The 19,933-nt window shown below is 56.7% G+C and overlaps 1 protein-coding gene across 1 annotated transcript; it reads right to left on the bottom strand.

Annotated features, from left to right (window-relative positions):
- Nucleotides 1–746: 746 nt before the first annotated feature.
- On the bottom strand, nt 747–12,889 carry AK4 (adenylate kinase 4). The gene is made up of 5 exons (XM_064719562.1): nt 12,654–12,889; nt 4,588–4,707; nt 3,231–3,403; nt 2,264–2,382; nt 747–1,307 (listed from the first exon to the last, which is right to left on the bottom strand). The coding sequence occupies exons 1-5, from the start codon at nt 12,796–12,798 to the stop codon at nt 1,193–1,195; spliced, it is 672 nt and encodes a 223-aa protein (XP_064575632.1). The 5' UTR covers nt 12,799–12,889; the 3' UTR covers nt 747–1,192.
- Nucleotides 12,890–19,933: the final 7,044 nt, after the last annotated feature.

Here is a 19,933-nt window from a genome sequence, read left to right as displayed (position 1 = left end):
GCTAAAATTCAGTACTTTTTGTTCGTTTGTTTGTTTGTCTTAAACTTTTACAAATACACATCTTGCTTTTATTTTCCTTTTTTTTCTTAAATATATAGTTTATAAAATAAGGCAACTCGAGGAGACCAGAACTGTCCCCATTGCTCGGGTACTGCCTCCTACAGAAAGAGGGTGACAGTACTTCCAGTCGAGAAAAGCCCAGCCCCACCACAACCCAAGGATGCTGAAAATCATGGGAGAACACCTGGGCATGGCCCTGGCTGCATCCCAAGGAAGGAAAGATCTCTGGGATTTCATGGGGGGGAGTCATTTTGCTGGGGGACACAGCAGGAGCAGCTGAAGGGACCCCAGGCCAGGGGACCTCGGGGACAAAGGCAGCACAGAAGATGGAATGAGCTGATTCCTCCCCAGAACTGAAGCACACGTGGAGATAAATCTTTGGGAGAAACTCTTAGGACTTTGCTGTCTTGGAATGTTGAAAGCTACAAACCAGGAAAGCACAAAGGAGTGCAACTCATCCCCAGCCCAGGTCGTGCTGAGTGTCACAGCATTCCATAAAAACCTGTACAGCAGCTTGTCCAGCAGGGAATTCAGCTCTCCCCGTGGAAGGGGTGCAAGGGAGAGTTTCACCTCCAGGCTTTTCCTCTTTTGTGTGTATTCATGCTGGAAATGTGAGCCCCACATCTCTCAGCTTTGTAGTACACACATTTTCCACGTTGCTCCCAAAATTCCCACTGGGCTGAGTGTTGCTTTCTAGAGCTTTATTTCTCTGAGAAATACATTTAATAGAAAATAATTTATAGAAAAAACCACCTCAGCCTAGAGAGTCCTCAGCAGTAAATGGTCCTGGGGAGCAGCAGGATGGCACGTGTGGGCTCAGCCAGGGATTGGGGCTGGAAAGGGATGGCAAGGACACCATGGCAAAGCTGTGCAAACCTGGAATGACCAATGGCCCTGTCAGCACCACCAATCCAGGATGGACCACGGGCAGGAAAGATCCATAGCCCCAAAAGTGGGAAAAAACCCCCTTATTCCAGCAGACTTGACCTTCCAAACAAAGATCTGATCCTGGCTGTAGCTGGTACCCACCAATGTCACCCAGCCATGAGCACCCAAGCCCAGCACAGCCCTGGCACTGCACTGGGAACCACATCCAGGATGGAATGAGATCCTGGTGCTTGGCACGGGCTGGCTAGTGCTCCTCCTCCGAGAGGATGGGCGGGATCCTGCTGGACAGCAGGCTGTACACGTAGGGCCAGATCTTGTTGGTCTCTGTGCCAGAGAACGAGTGAAGGATGCCCCTGCTCCTGGAAAAAAGGTGGGAGAAGTCAGGAGAAGCCATCCCAACCAAGGCAGCTTGGACAGGGGTAGTGGAGGTGTCCCTGCCCATGGCAGGGGATGGAATGGGATGAGCTTTAAGGTCCCTTCCAACCCAAACCATTTTGGGATTCTGCTTGGGATTCTGCAGTTCTGTCCCTTCTCCTGCAAGGGCAATTTTGGTCCCCACCATGTGCTTAAAAACACTCCTGGGCTTCTACTCCTTTTGAGCAGCAGATTTACCACCCTGCAGCAATCCATCATTCCCAAACTGGCCAGGGAACAGCAGCCCCACAAGGGGAACAAGCCCTGGAACCCCCCTGTTGTCCCAGCAGATCCATCTGAGCCAGTGCTGGGGTCTCTCCCTTCTCCTGCCCTCCTGCCAAACTCCCTGTGCTTCACCCAAACCCCTCAGTGTCCTGGATGGATTTTTCATGGCATGTCCCACCTGGTTCTAGGCCAAAATCCCCCTCCCATGTGCTGAGCCCAGCAGGACCAACAGGAGCTGGGGATTTCTCTGGATCACCCTCCTTCCTCTGAGGGAGGCCCAGTCCAGGCTCAGGGCTTGGCCCCAAAAATCTGCCAGGGCTCTTTGGGATGTGGGCAGGACACAGAGAGCCTGGTGGCAGTTCTGAGGGCCCTGCTGGGGTTCTGAGGGCCCTGCTGGGGTTCTGAGGGCCCTGCTGGGGTTCTGAGGGCCCTGCTGGGGGTTCTGAGGGCCCTGCTGGGGGTTCTGAGGGCCCTGCTGGGGTTCTGAGGCCTGCTGGGGTTCTGAGGGCCCTGCTGGGGTTCTGAGGCGCCGCTGGGTTGTAGGCCTGCTGGGGTTCTGAGAGCCCTGCTGGGGTTCTGAGGGCCCTGCTGGGGGTTCTGAGGGCCCTGCTGGGGTTCTGAGGGCCCTGCTGGGGTTCTGAGGGCCCTGCTGGGGTTCTGCTCATGCCCAACTCACTTGTAGAGCTCTATCACGGGCTTGGCAGCATCTTTGTACTTCCTGAGGCGAGCGGCCACGGCCTCGGGCCTGTCCTCATCGCGCTGCACCAGCGGCTCTCCCGTCAGGTCATCCACACCCTGAGGGACACAGAGCACACAGGGACATCATCCATCCCATCACTGAGGGGACACAGAGCACACAGGGACATCATCCATCCCATCACTGAGGGGACACAGGGACCTCAGCACCCCATCACCCATCCTGCAGCTGCCACAGGCCTCATCCTGGTCATGCCTCAGGTTTGGCTTTTCTATTTTCACATTCTGCTTTAGTGTGTGGGTCTGGGCTCACATCAGGGATGCTGAGCTCTGTGCACAGAGTAGGGAGACAAAACAATTCCTGCTCCAGCTGGGCACCAAGGACAAATGACCCAAATCTCAGCCCAGAGCACAAACCCCGTGGGCTGGAGAGAGAAAAACAAGCAGGGTGGGACTGCAGGGGCTGAAGCTGGGATGGGACAATGAACTGCAAGGTGCAAATGGAGCAGAACTGATCCCAGGGACAGAGCCCGTGCCCCTCGTGCATTTTGGGGCCATTTTGGTTCATCTTGGGTGCAGCCCTGGCTGGGCTCTGGTGCTGCCCAAGGTGGATCCATGGAGGAGATCCTGTGAATCAATCCCTGCTTTATTCTGGGACTCTGCTCTGGGGCAACTTGCACTGTCTGCCTAAATCTTGCTTTCCTCAGGAAAGGGGCAGAATTCCTCAGAAAAATTCCTCAGAACAATTTCTCAGAATGTTTAGCACAACTCCTCAGGGAAGTTTAGCACAACCCCTCAGTACACTCAGCACAATTCCTCACGGCTCCCAGCCCTTCCACCCAGCATGTCACCCCCAGAGCTCCCTCAGCACCCCAGCTCCTGCAGAGACAGGGCCCCTGTGCCACGTTTCCCCCCTGAGGGTGGCTGCAGGTGTCTCAGGCCCTCACCTGGCTGTGGGGAGGGTTGAAGTCCATGTTGTAGACGCGGCCGCTGCCCGGGTGCACCCAGCGGGCGCTCAGCCGATCCTTCAGCGTCTCGAAGGGGATGTTGAGGCTGATCACCAGGTCCAGCTGGCAGATCCCATCCAGAGCCTGCGCCTGCCCCAGCGTCCGAGGGAAACCTGGGCGGGCACAGGGGCACGGGGACGGGAATGAGCGGCTGGAAAGCAGCGGGATGGAGCCAGAGCCATCCCCGAGGCAGCTCCGGAGCCGCGGGCCCGGCCCCGCTGCGGCACAGGCGGGGAAAGGCAGACACCGCCATATGGCTCCGAGAAAAAATAGCTCCTGCAGCAGCCACAGCTCCCGAAATGTGACACCCGGGGCTCAGCTGGTGCTGCTGGCCCTGCACGGGGGCTGGGGGCAGGCAGGGGGACACAGGCGGTGGCAGAACAGGGATCAGTGCTGGAATGAGGAGGGGAAATGTGAAGGGACAGCACAGAGTGATGAGCACAGACTGGGGACAAACTGCTGGCTGATGTGGGGACATCAGGGAGACTGCAGTGAAATGATCCTGTCCTCCTTGGGACAGCCAGTGAGCAGCTGGAGCAGAGAATTCCAGAATCCCAGGTGGTTTGGATAGGAAGGGACCTTAAAGACCTGAAGGGAAAGATGGAGAGAGATCTTTTACAAAGGGATGGAGGGACAGCACACAGGGAATGGTTCCCACTGCCAGAGGGCAGGGATGGATGGGAGATTGGGAATTGGGAATTGTTCCCTGGCAGGGTGGGCAGGCCCTGGGATAGAATTCCCAGATTTGCTGTGGCTGCCCCTGGATCCCTGGCAGTGCCCAAGGCCAGGCTGGACACTGGGGCTGGAGCAGCCTGGGACAGTGGGAGGTGTCCCTGCCCATGGAAGGTGTCCCTGCCATGACAGGGATGAACCTGGATGAGCTTTAATGCCTCACCCAATCCAAACCACTCTGGATTCTTTGATTCTCATTCCATGGCCAGGGAGCCCAGGCCGTGCCTGTTTGCCCTCAGCACCTCCCATGCCTTCACCTCAGGTGGCCTTTGGGCTGGGACTGAGGAGCTGCTGCACACACACGCACGTGAAGGAGGGAAGAAGTTTTTCCTGGCGCGTCTCCAGCCCTGCCCTGCTCTGTGGAACACCCAGCTCCTCTCCCTGCCCTTCCCTTTCCCGGCCGCGTTCCAAGGGCTCAGCTGGACACGCACGTGCTGAGGCCAGCGGGACACGTCCCTGCAGAGCTCAGCTCCTGCCTCTGCTCCCACCTCCCCCTCCTGGGGCTGCCAAACCATGGGGAACAGAGGAATGTCCCCAGGGGGCTGGGATCCCACTCTGCACTCACCATCGAGCAGCCAGTGCTGCTCCCGCCGCTTCTCCAGCTCAGCCATCATCACACGGGTGATGACGTGGTCAGGCACCAGCAGCCCTCTGTCCAGGTACTGCTGGGCCAGGGCTCCAGCTTCTGCTCCAGACAGGAAAGAAAAATAGATGGGGAAAAGAAAAATCATGACATTTCTACTTCAAAAAATATCACTCCCCCTCAAATTCTGCCTGGGAGATTGTTGGCAGTGTCACTGTGCTCGTGGTGGAAGTGCCACAGGGTCCTTTTGGGGTGGAGGAATGGGAATTCCTGAGGTACCTGGGAGCAGCAGTGTGCTGGGCCTCAGCCAAGCCACACTGATGGAGAGAGAAGCCCTGGGTGTGCTCCTGTGGTTTGGGACATGTGGGCACAGGTAGGGACTGCCCCAAACACCTGAGCCTGCTTCCCATCCCCAGGGCTGAAGGATTTCCCAGCCTCCACTTAAGATAAGCTCAGGTAAGAAAATTATTGCCAAGATGACATCCTTGAGAACATAATTGTGGTAATTGCAAGGTAAGTGCACATTGCTGGGCTCCTGCCTGGCTCTCCTCAGCCTCAGCTCCTTCTGGAAGCTGGAGAGGGACTGGGGACACGGGATGGAGGGACAGGACACAGGGAATGGCTCTCACTGCCAGAGGGCAGGGATGGATTGGATAATGGGGAAGAATTCCTGGCTGGGAGGGTGGAGAAGACTTGGAATAGAATTCCCAGAGCAGCTGTGGCTGCCCCTGGATCCCTGGCAGTGCCCAAGGCCAGGCTGGAGCAGCCTGGGACAGTGGGAGGTGTCCCTGCCATGGCAGGGAGTTGAACTGGATGAACTTTAAGGTCCTTTCCAACTCAAACAATTCCACTGTGGATGTTTGCCATGATTTTCTTTCAGCCCCTCAGAAACACAAAGAAAACATTTGGAAAATGGAAATATTCTTTGTCCCTGTGTGTGACAAGCCCTGCTCCTGCCCCAGAAGAGCTCCAGCCCCTTTCCCTTGGACCAGAACCCCACTGACATCCCTTCTGCTGTCTTTCCACAGCAGCTGAAATAGCATTTATCACCAGAAATGAACAATCCCCTGATCTATTTTTTGCACCCTTTCTGGTGAGGACAGCACATTTCAGCCCTCTCCAAGTGAGAGTCCTCTCTAAAAATAACCCCAGGATGCTGCACTGGAGGCAGCTCCAGCTCGTCCACATGGGCAGCACCAGCACCTGCCTGGGGTGAACTCCTCAGCTGCAGGAGTTTCTGCAAGGTAAGCAATTCTTGGAGAGAATTCATCTGTTCTAAGGGAAGAACCAGCCTGGGCAGGGGTTTGGTTCTGGCCCCTCAGTTTGGGAAGGACATTGGGACACTGGAGCTCATCCAGAGGGGGCAACGAGGCTGGAGAGGGGCTGGGAGCACAAACCCTGTGAGGAAGCCCTGAGGGAGAAAAGGAGACTCAGGGGTGTCCCCATCACTCTCACAGCTCCTGAAAGGGGCCTGTGCTCAGCTGGGGCTGGGCTCTGTCTGCAGCAGCACTGACACAGCCAGAGCACACAGCCTCGAGCTGCACCAAGGGAAATACAGGCTGGATACAGGGAAAAGCTTTTTCCAGCAAGGTGATAAAGTTCTGGAATGGCTGCCCAGGGAGGTGGTGCAGTCCCCATCCCTGGGGGTGTTTAACACAGCCTGGATGTGGCACTGGGGGCCAGGGTTTAGTTGGGGCGTGGGGCTGGGTTGAACTTGATATCTTGAAGGTCTCTTCCAACCCAGTCATTCTGTGATTCTGTGATTCTGTGATTCTGTGATTCTGTGATTCTGTGATTCTGTGACACGCTCCCAGGTTTAACCCAGAATCCAAAGAGTCTGCCTGGAAAACACACAGATTTTTCCCTGCTGTGTGTGACGAGTCCTTCTCCCGGCACCAGAAGGAAGGTCCAGCCTCCTTCTCCCTGGAGCAGGGCCAGGAGTGCAGGGTGCTGGAATCCAGCATCCCACCTGCCTGGGAGCGGGGCAGCAGCGCTGACTCACGGCTGAGTCACCGGGATCATCCCCCTGCCTCCGTGCAGCAGGAATTCCAGCTGGCCCCGGGCACAAAACACCTTTTCCCAATGACAGCTTCTTTGTCACCTCCCCGACGTCACCACGTTCCTGGGAAAGCCAAGGACACGGGGATGGAAAATGCAGCCTGCGGGTTGTGCAAACAGCACGGAGCCCTGAGGGCAGCAGCACTACAAAAACAGGATTTGGGGATTTTTTTTATATTTATTGGCTTGGTGTGTGCAGTGCCAGAGGCTTGCAGGGAATGAGCTCGCTGAGGGGCTGCTGGGCAGGAGGAGCTGCTGGGCAAGTGTGGCTGTCACCCGAGGGGGATGGACATCCAGGGGACCAGGGGGTGTCACACAAGGTGTGCCTGTCACCTGTTGTATGAAAAATGTTTTATGGAAAATCCTTTCCTTAGGATTTCTCCTCCTGAGAAGCTGGGAAGCCTCAGGAACAAAATGCAAACAATGGTTATCTGTTGCTGTGGAATGCAACAGGTGCATCTGGGATTGGTCTCATGTGGTTGTTTCTAATTGATGGCCAATCACAGTCCAGCTGGCTCGAACAGAGAGCCGAGCCACAAACCTTTGTTATCATTCTTTCTTTTTCTATTCTTTGCCAGCCTTCTGATGAAATCCTTTCTTCTATTCTTTTAGTATAGTTTTAATATAATATATGTCATAAAATAATCAATCAAGCCTTCTGAAACATGGAGTCAACATTCTCATCTCTTCCCTCATCCTGGGACCCCTGCGAACACCACCACAGCCACCCAAGGAGGGATGGACACCCAGGGGACCAGGGGGTGTCACAGCAGGTCTGGCTGTCACCCTGAGCAGGGATGGACATCCCAGGGGCCTGGAGAGGCCACACAGGGTCTGGCTGTCACCCCAAGGAGGGATGGACATCCCAGGAGCTGGAGAGGCCACAGCAGGTCTGGCTGTCACCCCAAGGAGGGATGGACATCCCAGGGGCCTGGAGAGGCCACAGCAGGTCTGGCTGTCACCCTGAGCAGGGATGGACATCCCAGGAGCCTGGAGAGGCCACACAGGGTCTGGCTGTCACCCTGAGCAGGGATGGACATCCCAGGAGCTGGGAGAGGCCACACAAGGTCTGGCTGTCACCCCAAGGAGGGATGGACACCCCAGGAGCCTGGAGAGGCCACACAAGGTCTGGCTGTCACCCTGAGCAGGGATGGCCACCACAAGAGCCGGGAGAGGCCACAGCAGGTCTGGCTGTCACCCCAAGGAGGGATGGACATCCCAGGGGCCTGGAGAGGCCACACAAGGTCTGGCTGTCACCCTGAGCAGGGATGGACATCCCAGGGGCCTGGAGAGGCCACAGCAGGTCTGGCTGTCACCCTGAGCAGGGATGGACATCCCAGGAGCTGGGAGAGGCCACACCAGGTCTGGCTGTCACCCTGAGCAGGGATGGCCACCACAAGAGCCGGGAGAGGCCACACAGGGTCTGGCTGTCACCTGAGGCCAGCTGGCCGCCCCAGGGAGCAGCTGTGGCCCAGCAGGGCTGCTGGAGCCAGGCCTGGAGCTGCAGGCCAGAGCAGCCCGAGGCACAGCGGGGCTGGGGAGGGAGTGTGGGAACACAGCAGAGCCCCACAGCCCCGGGTGCAGCTTTCCCACGGCCCAGGACACAGGGACAGCTCTCCACGGCTCCACCACGGACATCCCTGCTGCTCCCCTGTCCCCTCACTGTGTGTGAAGCTCCTGCAGCTTCTCCCTCCTCCACAGCACTGCCACATCCCCTCTCTCCAGCAGGAGCAGCCCTGGATCTGCAGGAAGGGCTCTCCAGACCCCCAGGATGTGCTGAGAGCATCACCCCATCCCCAATCCCAGCCCTTGGGGTTCCTTCCAGGCCATTTAAACTCCAAATTTAACATTTTCCATCCCCTTCCCAGCCCCCAGCCCATGGAAAAGCTCCATTCCAAAGGGGAGCAGGGTCTGGGAGCCCTTCCTGAGCAGGGAGGGAGATCCTGGCCCCCCATGAGGAGCTGGGGCTCCCCCCATGGCACCAAACCCCATTGCTGGGCTGGTCACAGGGGTGCAGGCTTTACTCTGCACTTACTCCAGGGAGCAAAGGGCTTTTCAGTGTGCTGAGCTCGAAGCCAGCCTTCCAACTCCTGCTCTAATCCCATTAATCTGATGACTGAGGGTTTAATCTGCCCTGAAACTCACGGGACTCCAGCTCTCCGTGGCTCCCCCCACGTGGCCTTGATCTGTCCCCAGGGATGTGTCCCAGCCCCAGGGGACAACTGATGGTAATAACAGGTTATTTCTTTGGGATTATTGAAGGAGAAAGGAGTTAGGTTGTAGTGGTTTCTTTTTTTTTTTTTTTAATTATTTTATTAATTATTTTTGAGATTTTGAAGTAATTTTTAAGAATTTGAATTTTTTTTTATCCATGATAAATACTGGAAAATTTTAGGGATTGTTTGTTGGTTTAATGTAGTTTTTTAAAATTTTTTAATTAAATTTTTTTGTATTTAGATTTTTTTAGGGATTATTGGATTCTTTAGATGGGATTGTTTCTTTTTTAAGTTACTTTTAGAGCTGTGAGTGTATTTGTGGTTTTAGCAAAAAAATTATTTTTAGTTTTATTTTTATTGAGATAATAAGGGCTTTTTTTTTTAATTGTAATGGGATTTTTTTATAACAGAGCATGCATAATTGCTGGGGTTTTATTAGTTTTTTTATGGTAATTATGGGTTTACTTTGTAGGTATGGAGTGGTATTTTTTTATATTTGTAAGTTGTAAAATATTTGTAAGGGACGTGTCCCAGCCCCAAGGCCACCCAGCAGCCACCCAGGGCCAGGCAGGACAGGCTGGAGGAGAAGCTGTTCCCAAACACAGCCCTGGGCAGGCTCCAGAGCCTGCAGCACAACCCTGGACTTTCTCCCTATCCAAAACCTTTCCCGGGAGTTTGTTTTGTTTTATTTTGTTTTGTTTTTCCCCATTATTTAGGCTACAGCAGCCCAGTCTGGAGCTGACAGAGGAGGAACCCTGGGGGTGAATGGGGCACCAATGCACCACCACAGTTAAAGCACAGCAGGTGTCACCCCACTTTTGGGACCTTTTTCCTACAGATGCTGCACCCACCCTGCCCTCAGCATCAGGAGGTGATTTTAGGGAGCAGGAGCCTGATGGGGCCCCAAATTTGGGCTTGCAGGGGGGACAGTGGGGTGTGAAAGGTGCCTGTGCTCAGCTGGGCTGGGCACTGACACAGCCAGAGCACACAGCCTCGAGCTGCACCAAGGGAAATACAGGTTGGAAATTAGGAAAAAAAGTTTTTTATGGAAAGAGTGATAAAGTTCTGGAATGGCTGCCCAGGGAGGTGGTGCAGTCCCCATCCCTGGGGGTGTTTAACACAGCCTGGATGTGGCACTGGGGCCAGGGTTGAGTTGGGGTGTGGGGCTGGGTTGGACTCGATGGTCTTGGAGGTCTCTTCCAACCTGGTGGTTCTGGGATTGTGTGAATTCTGTGATTCTAGGAACTCTGTCAATTCTGTCTGGAGAGCAACAGCCAGGACTGGGGGAGATCCCAGGGATCAGGGACCTATGGAAAAGCAGGGACTGTCAGGCTGCATCCCTGGGCTCATCTTTGGCCACCAACCAGGCCAGTGTGGCCAGCAAAGGCCACAATCCATGGGAAGGATGTGGAAAGGGGCTGTGGGGCTGGGCTGTGCACAGCCCACATCCCCCAGGGAATTTTGTTTTGTGCACGCTTTGGTGGACACTCACAGAGGAAATCTGTCACGAGGAAAGGACAGGAGCCACTCCTGGCTCCAAGAGAGCACCTGACAGGGAGCAGTGGGACAGACACAAGACCCACAGACCCTCAGCCAAAGCCAGGACAAGAATTCAGTTGTTTGGAAAATGAGCTGAAGGGTCCTGCTAAGACCTGGGGATGCTGCCAACACCGGAGACAACCACCTGGGTTGCGGGGCAAGTGCTGGCCAAAAAAATGGCTCACCACCCTCCAGCACCCCTGCCTGGCACCAAAACACAGCCTGAAAGTTTTCCAAGGTGTTTCAAAGGCCTTTCCCTGGAGCAGAGCAGCCACTGCTGACAGGCACTAATTAGGGGACACACGGCTGGGGGCGGATGTGCCTGGAGCACAACTCAAAGCCCTCCAGCAGCAGCAGCCGTGCATTCAGCTGCTTCACCTGCCCCAAAAATGAGTCTTTGTTCCCTGTGACCACCACCAGCTCCAGCAGCAGCCTGGAATGCTCTCCATGCTGGAACTCAGCCTTCCTCCAGCAGCAGGAGCGCCCCAAACCCTCAGCTGTGGCCGCTTCATGCCAGGCAGTGGCCAGCAGGAAAATCCCTGGAGCACCGACACAGCAGGCCAAGATCCCTGTGAAAACACAGGATTCACAGTTGCCTTTGGGAGGATGAGGCTGTAATGGGTCTGTTGGTTCTGCAGAGCCCCAGCTCCCCACAAGCACAAAGCTGGTGACGCAGCTGAGCTGACAGACTTGGGAAGAGGAGCTGCTTCCACCTCGTTTCCCCCGGAGCACAGTCATGTAACAGCTTGTCCAAAGCAAACAGCAGAAAAAACAAAAACAAAAACTAAAAAAACCCAAATAACTGGAGCTCACTGAGAGCTGTTACAGAGGCTGAGTCAAAGGTGGGACCCAAATGTCATGCCAGATGAGCCAAACCACGGCTGGTTTCCTTCTGAGTAATTTTCCCTGCATTTCTCCGTGTTGTTTCCTTCTGAATGTACCCAAGACACCTTCAGCTAACTCTCCTTGGTTCTCAGTGTCCCCAGAGGAGCTCTGTGGCAAGAGCACGGACTGAAAAGTGAAGTTTGGGACAGTTGGTGGTTCAGAGTTTGGCTGTGGCAGTTCCTGGGTGGGCACTGTGCAGCCCCTCTGCACACGCTGCACCTCTGCTTGCTTTCCAGCCCAGCTTTCTGTCCTTCAGCCAAACCCCTCAACGAGATTTTCCAAATTTTCTAAAGAAAACATTATTGTCCTTTTTATTTACAAAAGGAAATCTGGTATTTTTACATGAGTGACCAGCGCAGAGCTGTGTGCAACGCCCTTGTCGGACCATGCACCTCTCCAAAACTTTACCCTGCCTAATTTTCCTCCCTGTTTTTGCCATCCTTCTAAAATAGAAATCACTTCTGAATCCTCTGGGCTTGTTTCTTGTTTTGCACCGAGGCCGTTTCACCGTTCCCTGCCCGGTGAGTCAGCTTCCCCCCGGGTCGGTGTTTCACACATTAGCGGAGGACAGAAGGAAGCGTTGGGGAAAGAACCGCGCCGGGATTGCCCAATCCCGCCGGGCCGGGGCTCAGCACGGCCGCTCCCGAGCCCAGCCCGGAGCAGGAGCCCCTCACTGCCCGGGGGACACAGCACAGCTCATCCCGGCTCCAGGGGTTTGGGTGTCGGACACGGGATGGGCAGCGCTGCCGGGTGTGCGGGGGTGCCTGTGCCAGGTGGGAGCTGACCCCATCTCCTGCCGCTCCCCGCTCCTGGGACCCGGCCAGGGCAGCCGCTGATATCCCCGGCAGGTTTTCCCTCCGGACAGACGCTCCTTCCCAATCCATCCGTGCCGCCGTGGGAATGCCGCAGCATCCCGGCCATCTGCCGTGCATCCCCGGGGCAGGATGGAGTTATTGATAATCACAGCACAGCCCCGAGCCCCGCACAGCGCCCATCGCCCTGGGGTCTGCACCGGGCTCTGCGGAGCCGCGGCCACCCCGCACAGCGATAACAGAGCCACGGCACATCCCCGGCACCCGCGGCTCCCGATCCCGCTGCTCCCGAGCGGCTCCGAGAGCTCCGGCAGGAGGAGCAGGCGATGAATGAGCTGTGCCAAACGCACGGCAAGAAAACAACCTGTGGTGCACCCGCCGCGGACACGGATCCCATCCATCGCCGTGTCCATCCCACCCCACATCCATCCGCGTCCGCACCCCGTCCCAGCGCTGCCCCGCCGGGGATGCGCGGGCAGGGACCCCCCGGTGCCGCTCCCGGTGCCGGTGCCGACGGGGCGGCCCCGCGGGCACTCACCGCCGCCGCCGCCGAGGCTCTCCCGCAGGAACTGCCCGCTGGAGAGGTGCTGGAGCCCGAAGCTGCGGGCGATCCTCTCGCACACCGTGCCCTTGCCCGAGCCGGGCGGGCCGAGCACCACGGCCCGCAGCAGCTTGGAGGCCATGGCCGGCTGCGGGCGCCGGAGCGCTGCGGGGCAGGACACGCGTCAGCCGCCCCGGCCGCTCTCCCCCCGCGCCGCCCGGACACATCAGCAGGGCGGGGGGACCCCGCGGCCGCTCCCCTCGCCCGCCCCCTCGGGCCGCGGCACCCTGGGATTTGTAGTCCCGGAGCCGCCCGGGCATCCCCCGGCCCGACGGGGCCCCCGCGGTCCCGCACGCCCCGGCCCGGAGCGTCCCGGTTCGGCGCGGCCCGGCCCGGCACGCCCCGCTCCGCCACATCCCGGCTCGCCGCGCCCGGCTCGCCCGAGCCGCGCCGCCCATGGAAGCGGCTCCTGGGGCACGTCCCGCACGCCCGGCACGGCCGAGCCTGTGGGGAGCCGGGGGAGACCCACGGGGGACCGCGATCACAGGGGCGGGCACGGCGGCGGCGGGCGGAGGGTGCCCCGCTGCGGACGGGCGGAACACGGGCCGTGGGCAGGCGGGATGGGCATGAACGGCTGGAAAGCACTGGCTGGGGAGCGGGTACAACCTGTGGATGTACAGCTGGAAAGCACGGCCCGGGGAGGTGGTACAACCTGTTGATGACACACAGACAGACAGACAGACACACACACACACACACACAGAGCCTGGAGGTGGTGCACAGCCAGCCGTGCCCAGGGGATGCTCGGCGCTGGTGACACCGCGAGGAGTGTCTGTGTCACTGTGGGTGTTCGTGTCACTCGCTGTGTGTCGGTGCGTGACTCCCTCTGCGCGTGTGGCTGCGCGGGTGTCGTTTCTTGTGTGTGCGTGTGTGTCCCTTCCTCGGTATAGAATGTCACCCCCTCTGTGTCTGTGTGTTTGTGTCACTGTGCGTGTGTCACGGTCTGTGTCACTGTGTGTGTGTGTGTCACGGTCTGTGTCACTTTGTGTGCATGTGTCACTGTGTCTCTGTGTGAGTGTCTCGCTGTCTGTGTCACTGTGTGTGTCTGTCATTGTGCGTGTGTCACGGTGTGTGTGTGGCACGGCCCGCGCTGTCCCGACGGGCGCAGCCCCGTGCCCACACCGTGTCCGTGCCGTGCCCACACGGTATCCACGCCGTGCCGTTCCCGGTGCGCGCCCCCGCGGCTGCCGCCGTGCCCGCGCTCGGGGGCGCGCGCCGTTCCCCGTCCCTCTCCCCCCGCCCCCCCCCCGCCCGCGCGCGCCCCCGCGCCGCCCCCGGAAGCGGGCGCGGGTCACGTGGGCGCGCGGCGCTGCCATAAACACGGCAAGATGGCGGCGCTCACGCCGCCCGCCCGCCCGTGCTGCGTCATGTCGCGCCCCGGCCCCGCCGCGCCCGCAGGTGGGTCCGGCCCGGCGCGGCCCCGGGCACCGCGGGGTGGGCGGCCGGCGGCGGGGGGCGCGGGGCCGGCGGCGCCGGGCGCGGCGCTGCCCCGTGGCGCACTCGCATTTTCGGGGGCTGCGCGGGCGGGGCCGCCGCCCCCCCCTGCCCCGGGCGGGTCCCGGCGCTGCTGAGGGGCGAGCGGGGCGGGGGGCGCTCCGCGGCACGGGGGCTCCCCGTCCTGCCCCGTCCCGTCCCGTCCCGCGGCTGCTGCCCGGCTTTCCCCCTCCCCGCTCCAGGTAAGCTCGGGCAGCGCCCCGGCAGCGAAGTTGGGAGGAGCGGCGGTGGCGGCCCGGGCCCCGCCGGGCTCCGCCGCCCCTCAGCGCCGCCGTGCCCGCCGCCGGCCGTGTCACCGCCCCACGCCGCTGCATCCCCGTAACCAGCTGTTTGTTTTCTTCCCTCCTCAGGCTGGCCGGGATTCGCGCTCAAACCGCGCCGGGGAAGATGGAGATGAGGTTTGTTCCCCTCAGGAGCCCGCGCGGGGTGAGAGCGGCTCGCAGCGCCCGGAGATCCTCGGCCCGTGCGTAGGGGTGGGGAGGGACCAGCCCTGGGGCTGTGGGCAGGGAATGTCCCCAGCCCCATCGCTACGATGCTGAAGGAATTTTGGTTCCTATGAAACAACTGCAAAAATATCACCAGCCCCAAAGGGGCAGGAGGTGGAACTGGAGTTTAAACACCAGCCAGGCCAGCTTAAACGGGTTTCAAAGGTGAGAAATGGCAGCAAACACTGGAAACTGGAGGGTTTTTTTAAAGAGTGTACGGAAATTTGCAGGGCCTTAGCAATAACAAGAAAAAAAATGTGTGCTGGACTCCAAAACTAATGTGGGATTTGCTACAAAAAGGTGTTTTTTTCCAGATAAATGGAGAAGCTGCTTGAGCTTTCTGCATCAGGTCTTTGTGGCTTTAGTCTGGCTGAAGCAAAGCAAAAATCAGTGTGTGTGTGTGATGCAACACAACAAACTGTATTTGAACTGGGGGAAGAGCTGGCTCCTCCAGATAAAATGGCATCAGCCGTTAGAATACGGGTGTGACTCCAGCTGCTGCTGTTGCAGAGGGTGCTGGGGAGGAATTGTTCCCCCTCTCCCTTTAAAACCCTGATAAGGAACTGCTGGAGCAGTAAAATCCTGATAGAGTGATCAAAGCATGCTTGAATTGCAAAGCAGTGATTCTTCTCTCATCACCTCAGCCTGTGAGATGTAGAATTCCCAACCCCACTCTTAAGCCATGCTGAAATCAGTAGGATTCCTCACCTGGAATACCAATGGTGGTGTGAGAACACCTGGGAGTGAGAGCCAAGGGCTCGTTGCTCATGCAGCTCCTTTCCTTTTCAAAACCCACCCTTGCACGGACAGAATCCATTAATATTTTTAGCAAGTTTTTGTTGTGCTTTCCTAGCAACAGCCAATTCCTTAATGATTAATCCCCAAACTGTGGCAAATCTGCAAATTTGGGGATGCATGCTGAAGTCATCTGTGCTGCCTGACGTCAGCATTGCATAATCTGTTGACTGTCCCCCTTTTATGTAATGTATGTTTGGAGTTTGTTTTAAAATGTGCAAATGTTTTTTTTTCCCCTGCGTGCTGCTGCTCCCATATTCCACGTTTGCCTCTCCGTTGCCCTCTGGAGTTGCAAACTTGTAAGGCAGCGTTTTCACGGCTGGATCCAGCCCAGCGTTTTGTGTTTGTCTCCTAAAAACAGCCTCGGGGACATCTCAGCACCTTCTCTTTGCCAGGTGAGTTATTTAGAGTGTTAAAAAAAAAAATAACCAAACAATTTTTGGAGTTTCTGCTTCCTGCTGGTGGAAACATGGAAGCTCCTTGTGCTGCTCCATCAACATCATAAATGGACTTTTATTGGAAACTTAGTAACACATTAACTTTGGCAGCGTGAAACCCTTGTGTTTTCTTAAAGTCATTTCAGAACTTGATGTATCCAATTCCCTCAGGCAACGTGGGGGTGGTAGAAATAATTTTGTGATGTTTTCAGGAGTGCCTGGTTTTAGGAAAGAAAAAAAAAGCCAAGAGGGGGTAAAGTTGTAGACATGCACAACAAAGTGGTGGGTGGAGAAATAGTTCCATGATCTTTTCAGCAGTGCCTGTTTTTAAGGAAGGGGAAAAAAAAACAATGGAGGGGAGTAAATATAGGTGGATGGAAGCTTGTAATTTAACTAATTAGTGGGATTGTGCATTTCAAATGTTTTTATGTGGATTTGATGAGCTAAAAATGCCAGCTGGGGCACCTGGAGGCTGCTGCCTGCAGTCGCTGTGGGCACGGCTGGCCCTGGGAGGGCACGGCAGGATGGGCCGTGCTGCCTGTGCAGACACACGTGCCAGGCTCCAAGGAGGGTGAGGGCTGGGCTGGGCAATCCAGGAATGCCTGGAAGGAAGAGCAGGCAGCAGCAGGAGCGTGGCGGGCTCAGGGCACGGTGCCGGTGCCACCCTCGGGGCTGGTGCCGCCGTCGGGGCCGTGCCCGCCGTGCTGCCGCTCTCCTGGCTGCCTGCCACTGTCCCCACTGCTCCTGACACCCAGCCCTGGCAGCACGAGCCAAGAGCTGCTGCCTGCCTGGATTTGAGGGGGAGGAAGGGCTGTCCCCTGGAGCAGGGGTGGGTGCTCTCTCTCTCCATTAAAGCCAGCGTGGGTGGATTTGCCCACAAGGAGCTGCTGCTTAAAACCGCTCGGAAGCCGCCGTGGTCATTAAGATTTAACACTAATTATGTGGATGATTTCCTGGAGTGAACCTCAGCTGCAAAGCCACTTGTGTTAAGGCTCCTGAGGCTTTCACCTGAGGGGTGACGTGGGGTTTTTGGGACACTGAGGGAGGAGGACACCGAGGACTCGGCGGTGCCACGGAGGGGCCAATGACTGCCAGGCTGCCCTGGCTCAGTTATCACAGTGCTGATGCTGTCTCTTGTAAAGGTACAGTACTGTGATAACTGAAGGATGGCAGCCATCTGAGCTTCACGGCACCCTGGGGCCACCACAGCCACCTCGTCCTGCTCCACTGGAGTGTGCTCATGTCACCTGGAGCCCTTGGCATAAAGGTCACGTTTGTTCAATAAAATATTACACACTCTGCCTCGGTATTGGCTGTTTCCTCTGGGGAGGGCTTCCAGAAATGCTGTGCTTTGGAAGTGGTCAGGAATGGTTCCCAAAGCAGGGTCCTGTGCAGCCTGGTGGATATTAAATAACACAGAGGCCCCTCGGGGGGGGTTACTTGGTAACAGAACAAATTATTCTGTAGCAATAGAGAAAATGAAGCCCTTTTAAGATACTTTTTAATTTTTTTTGTTAAGATTCCACAGTCTTGGCTGGTTACTGTAACTCAGAGGTCTCTACGTGGGAATTAGAGGTGGGAAATGGGTTCTTCCCAGCAGTGAGTTACTGGTGGATCGGGGACAGCCCCTTGCAGGGTTTCCTCGGGGCTTCTCTGCTCTGTGAGTGGGAGACTGAATTTCCTGGGTCGTTTTTTACAGCGATGTCATCAAAATCCCTGGAAATGAGGTGATTTTCAGGGGGCCTGTGCTGATCTTTGTGCCGTGTGAATTAACTCTGCAGTGCTGGGACCCGACAGCAGAGGGGCCCCGCGGGCCGGCTTGTGGTGGGACTGTGAAATCCCAAGATTTTTGCATAAAGTGACCGGAAAGCTGCAGGAATGTCGGTGCAGTGCCCGTTTCCCAGATTCCTGCCCTTCCCCGAGGAGCTGGTGGCATTCAGGCTGCCGAGGCTGATGCAGCACTTTGCAGAGGTCACTGTTTGCCCTCCATCCTGACATTCGGCGTGGTCATTGACCCAATGGTGTTTAGAAATTCTTCTTTCTGGGCTGGATAATTCTTGTCCAGCAGGGCTTTGCCCTGTGCTTCCCTGCTGCTCGGGCACAGGACAGGGATTAGCCCCAAGATGGTGAAAAGATGCTTTTTCATTCCCCTGCTGCTCACTGGAAGTTTTTGGGGCCAGCCTGGTGGGGTCAGGGCTGTGCAGCCACTGATGGAACGTTTTGCCAGCCTGCGTCACTTAAAGGGGGGAAATTCTTACTGGTGCTGGGACAGAGGCTCGAGGCTGCGTCTGGAGGAGGGCTCTGTCTCACCAGAAACTGCAAACAATAAAAAAACACATCCTGCTACCAAGAGTTTAAATTCTGGATTAAAATCTGAGCAGAGTCAACCCTCAGCTTCCACTTTGCAAAGGTTACAGGCACCTCTTCCAGGCAGGAATGTGCTTATCCCAGAAAGGAGCAGTGCTCATCTCTGTGCTGGCTGTCCCACAGCACTGCTGTGCTGCTCCTCCCTGTGCCACCTGCATTCCAGGATGGGCAGGAGAGGGAGGAGCTGGGGGATCCTGGCCATGGGAGCGTTTGGAAGCTGCCCAGGGCTCTCTCTTTACCCATTTCAGGTGCTCAGGGAATGTGCAATCCCTTTCCTGGCAGAAAGGCAGTGCATCCAGCCAGGTGCTCGTGGTGCTGCCCCAGGCACAGCTCCAGGTGCTCCCTGATAGGAACAGCCTGGTGACTCCCTATAGAAACCATCAAGTTCTTTCCTGCCCACAGAAAGCAAGGTGAGTGCTCAGAGGCAGATCCAAGGTTTGTTTTGGATCAGATCCAAGGAGTACACTTGCTCACCTGCCTGGCCATGCCTCAGGTTTGAGGTTAATGACCAACCCGTGCTGTTTTTAGGGATGTGCAGCAGAGCTGTGTGTGGGACACTCGTGTGGGGCTGCACAGCCTGCCCCAGTGACTGGTGCCTCTCATTTCCTGTCACAACAGGCACAGCCTCAGCTCTGCCATGGCACAGGAACTGAGCCTGTGCTTCAGAGCAGCCCCTCTCCAGTCACATTCACTGGAATTTATCTCCCTCTCTGGCACACTGGGCAGAGAATCCATCTCTTTTTCCTGTAGCTTCCTACCAATATGGGAATGGGACAGGCTGGTGGGTTTGCTGTCCAAGCATTGCTGCACACGAACAATGCAACTCTCAGAGTCTCTTTTGCTGCTGGAGCACTTCCTCCTACCAACGTGTTGATGCAAGACACAAACAACCCGAATGCAGGGGTACAGAAACAAGGCCCATCCCCTCTCTGTCTGTGATTGCTGGGACTGATGCCAAGGCAGGGCAGTTCCTGCTGCTGTGTCTCAGCTGCCATTCCAGATGGGTCTGTTCTCACCCAGCAGTTCTCAGGCTCTTGCATCAGGAAAGTCCCTTTTCCTGTCTGGACTCCGCTGCCTTCCCACCCACGTTCCACGTGGGGAGAGGAGCGTTTCTGCTCCTGGGATGTCTCCTCAGGGCTGTGAGGCTGGAATGGCTGCTCTGCTCCTGGCTCCCAGCCCCAGCTCAGCCTTTTAAGGGTGGCAGCTGCTGCTTGGAGCAGCCTGGCCCTTCTGACAGCAGCAGGATTAAAGGCATCCCCTGTCTGCAGCCCTTGAAACCAGATGAAGATGTTGCCTTCCCCCAAAATGCCTTTCCCCCCCCCAAATGTACCTTCTGTTGCTATTGGACTAAAATAAAAATTCTTCCCAACAGAGCTTTAAGCCCTCAGCCATTTCAAAGTCCAGCAGTGCCCTGCATGAGTCAGACTGTTTCAATTGCTGCTTATTTAGACCTTCTCCAGCTTAGTGCAGACACTTGAACTTGAACTCTAACCCAGACCTCCGTGATTAAACATCTTTGCAAACCAAGCCGCCTACTTACAATGTCCCCATGCAAATATTAGATGTACCAGAAAGCAACTTGAGTTTATATCTGATTAAGGAAATCCTCAGTGTGAGCCTGGAGCTGCTGCACAATGTG

The sequence above is a fragment of the Zonotrichia leucophrys genome, chromosome 8 (assembly GCF_028769735.1).
Source record: "Zonotrichia leucophrys gambelii isolate GWCS_2022_RI chromosome 8, RI_Zleu_2.0, whole genome shotgun sequence".
In the NCBI taxonomy this organism is placed as follows: Eukaryota; Metazoa; Chordata; class Aves; order Passeriformes; family Passerellidae; genus Zonotrichia; species Zonotrichia leucophrys.
Note: the sequence above shows the minus strand (reverse complement) of the source record. Positions and strands in the feature narration are given on the sequence as shown.

What these genes read in the sequence shown, in the direction of transcription:
- AK4 (XM_064719562.1), bottom strand. Translation starts at nt 12,798, where the DNA reads ATGGCCTCCAAGCTGCTGCGGGCCGTGGTGCTCGGCCCGCCCGGCTCG. An exon ending in GAGCCTCGGCGGCGGCGGCG is followed by an intron (nt 4,708 to 12,653) that starts GTGAGTGCCCGC and finishes TGTCTGGAGCAG; the next exon opens with AAGCTGGAGCCCTGGCCCAG. An exon ending in CCCGTGATAGAGCTCTACAA is followed by an intron (nt 1,308 to 2,263) that starts GTGAGTTGGGCA and finishes CCTTTTTTCCAG; the next exon opens with GAGCAGGGGCATCCTTCACT.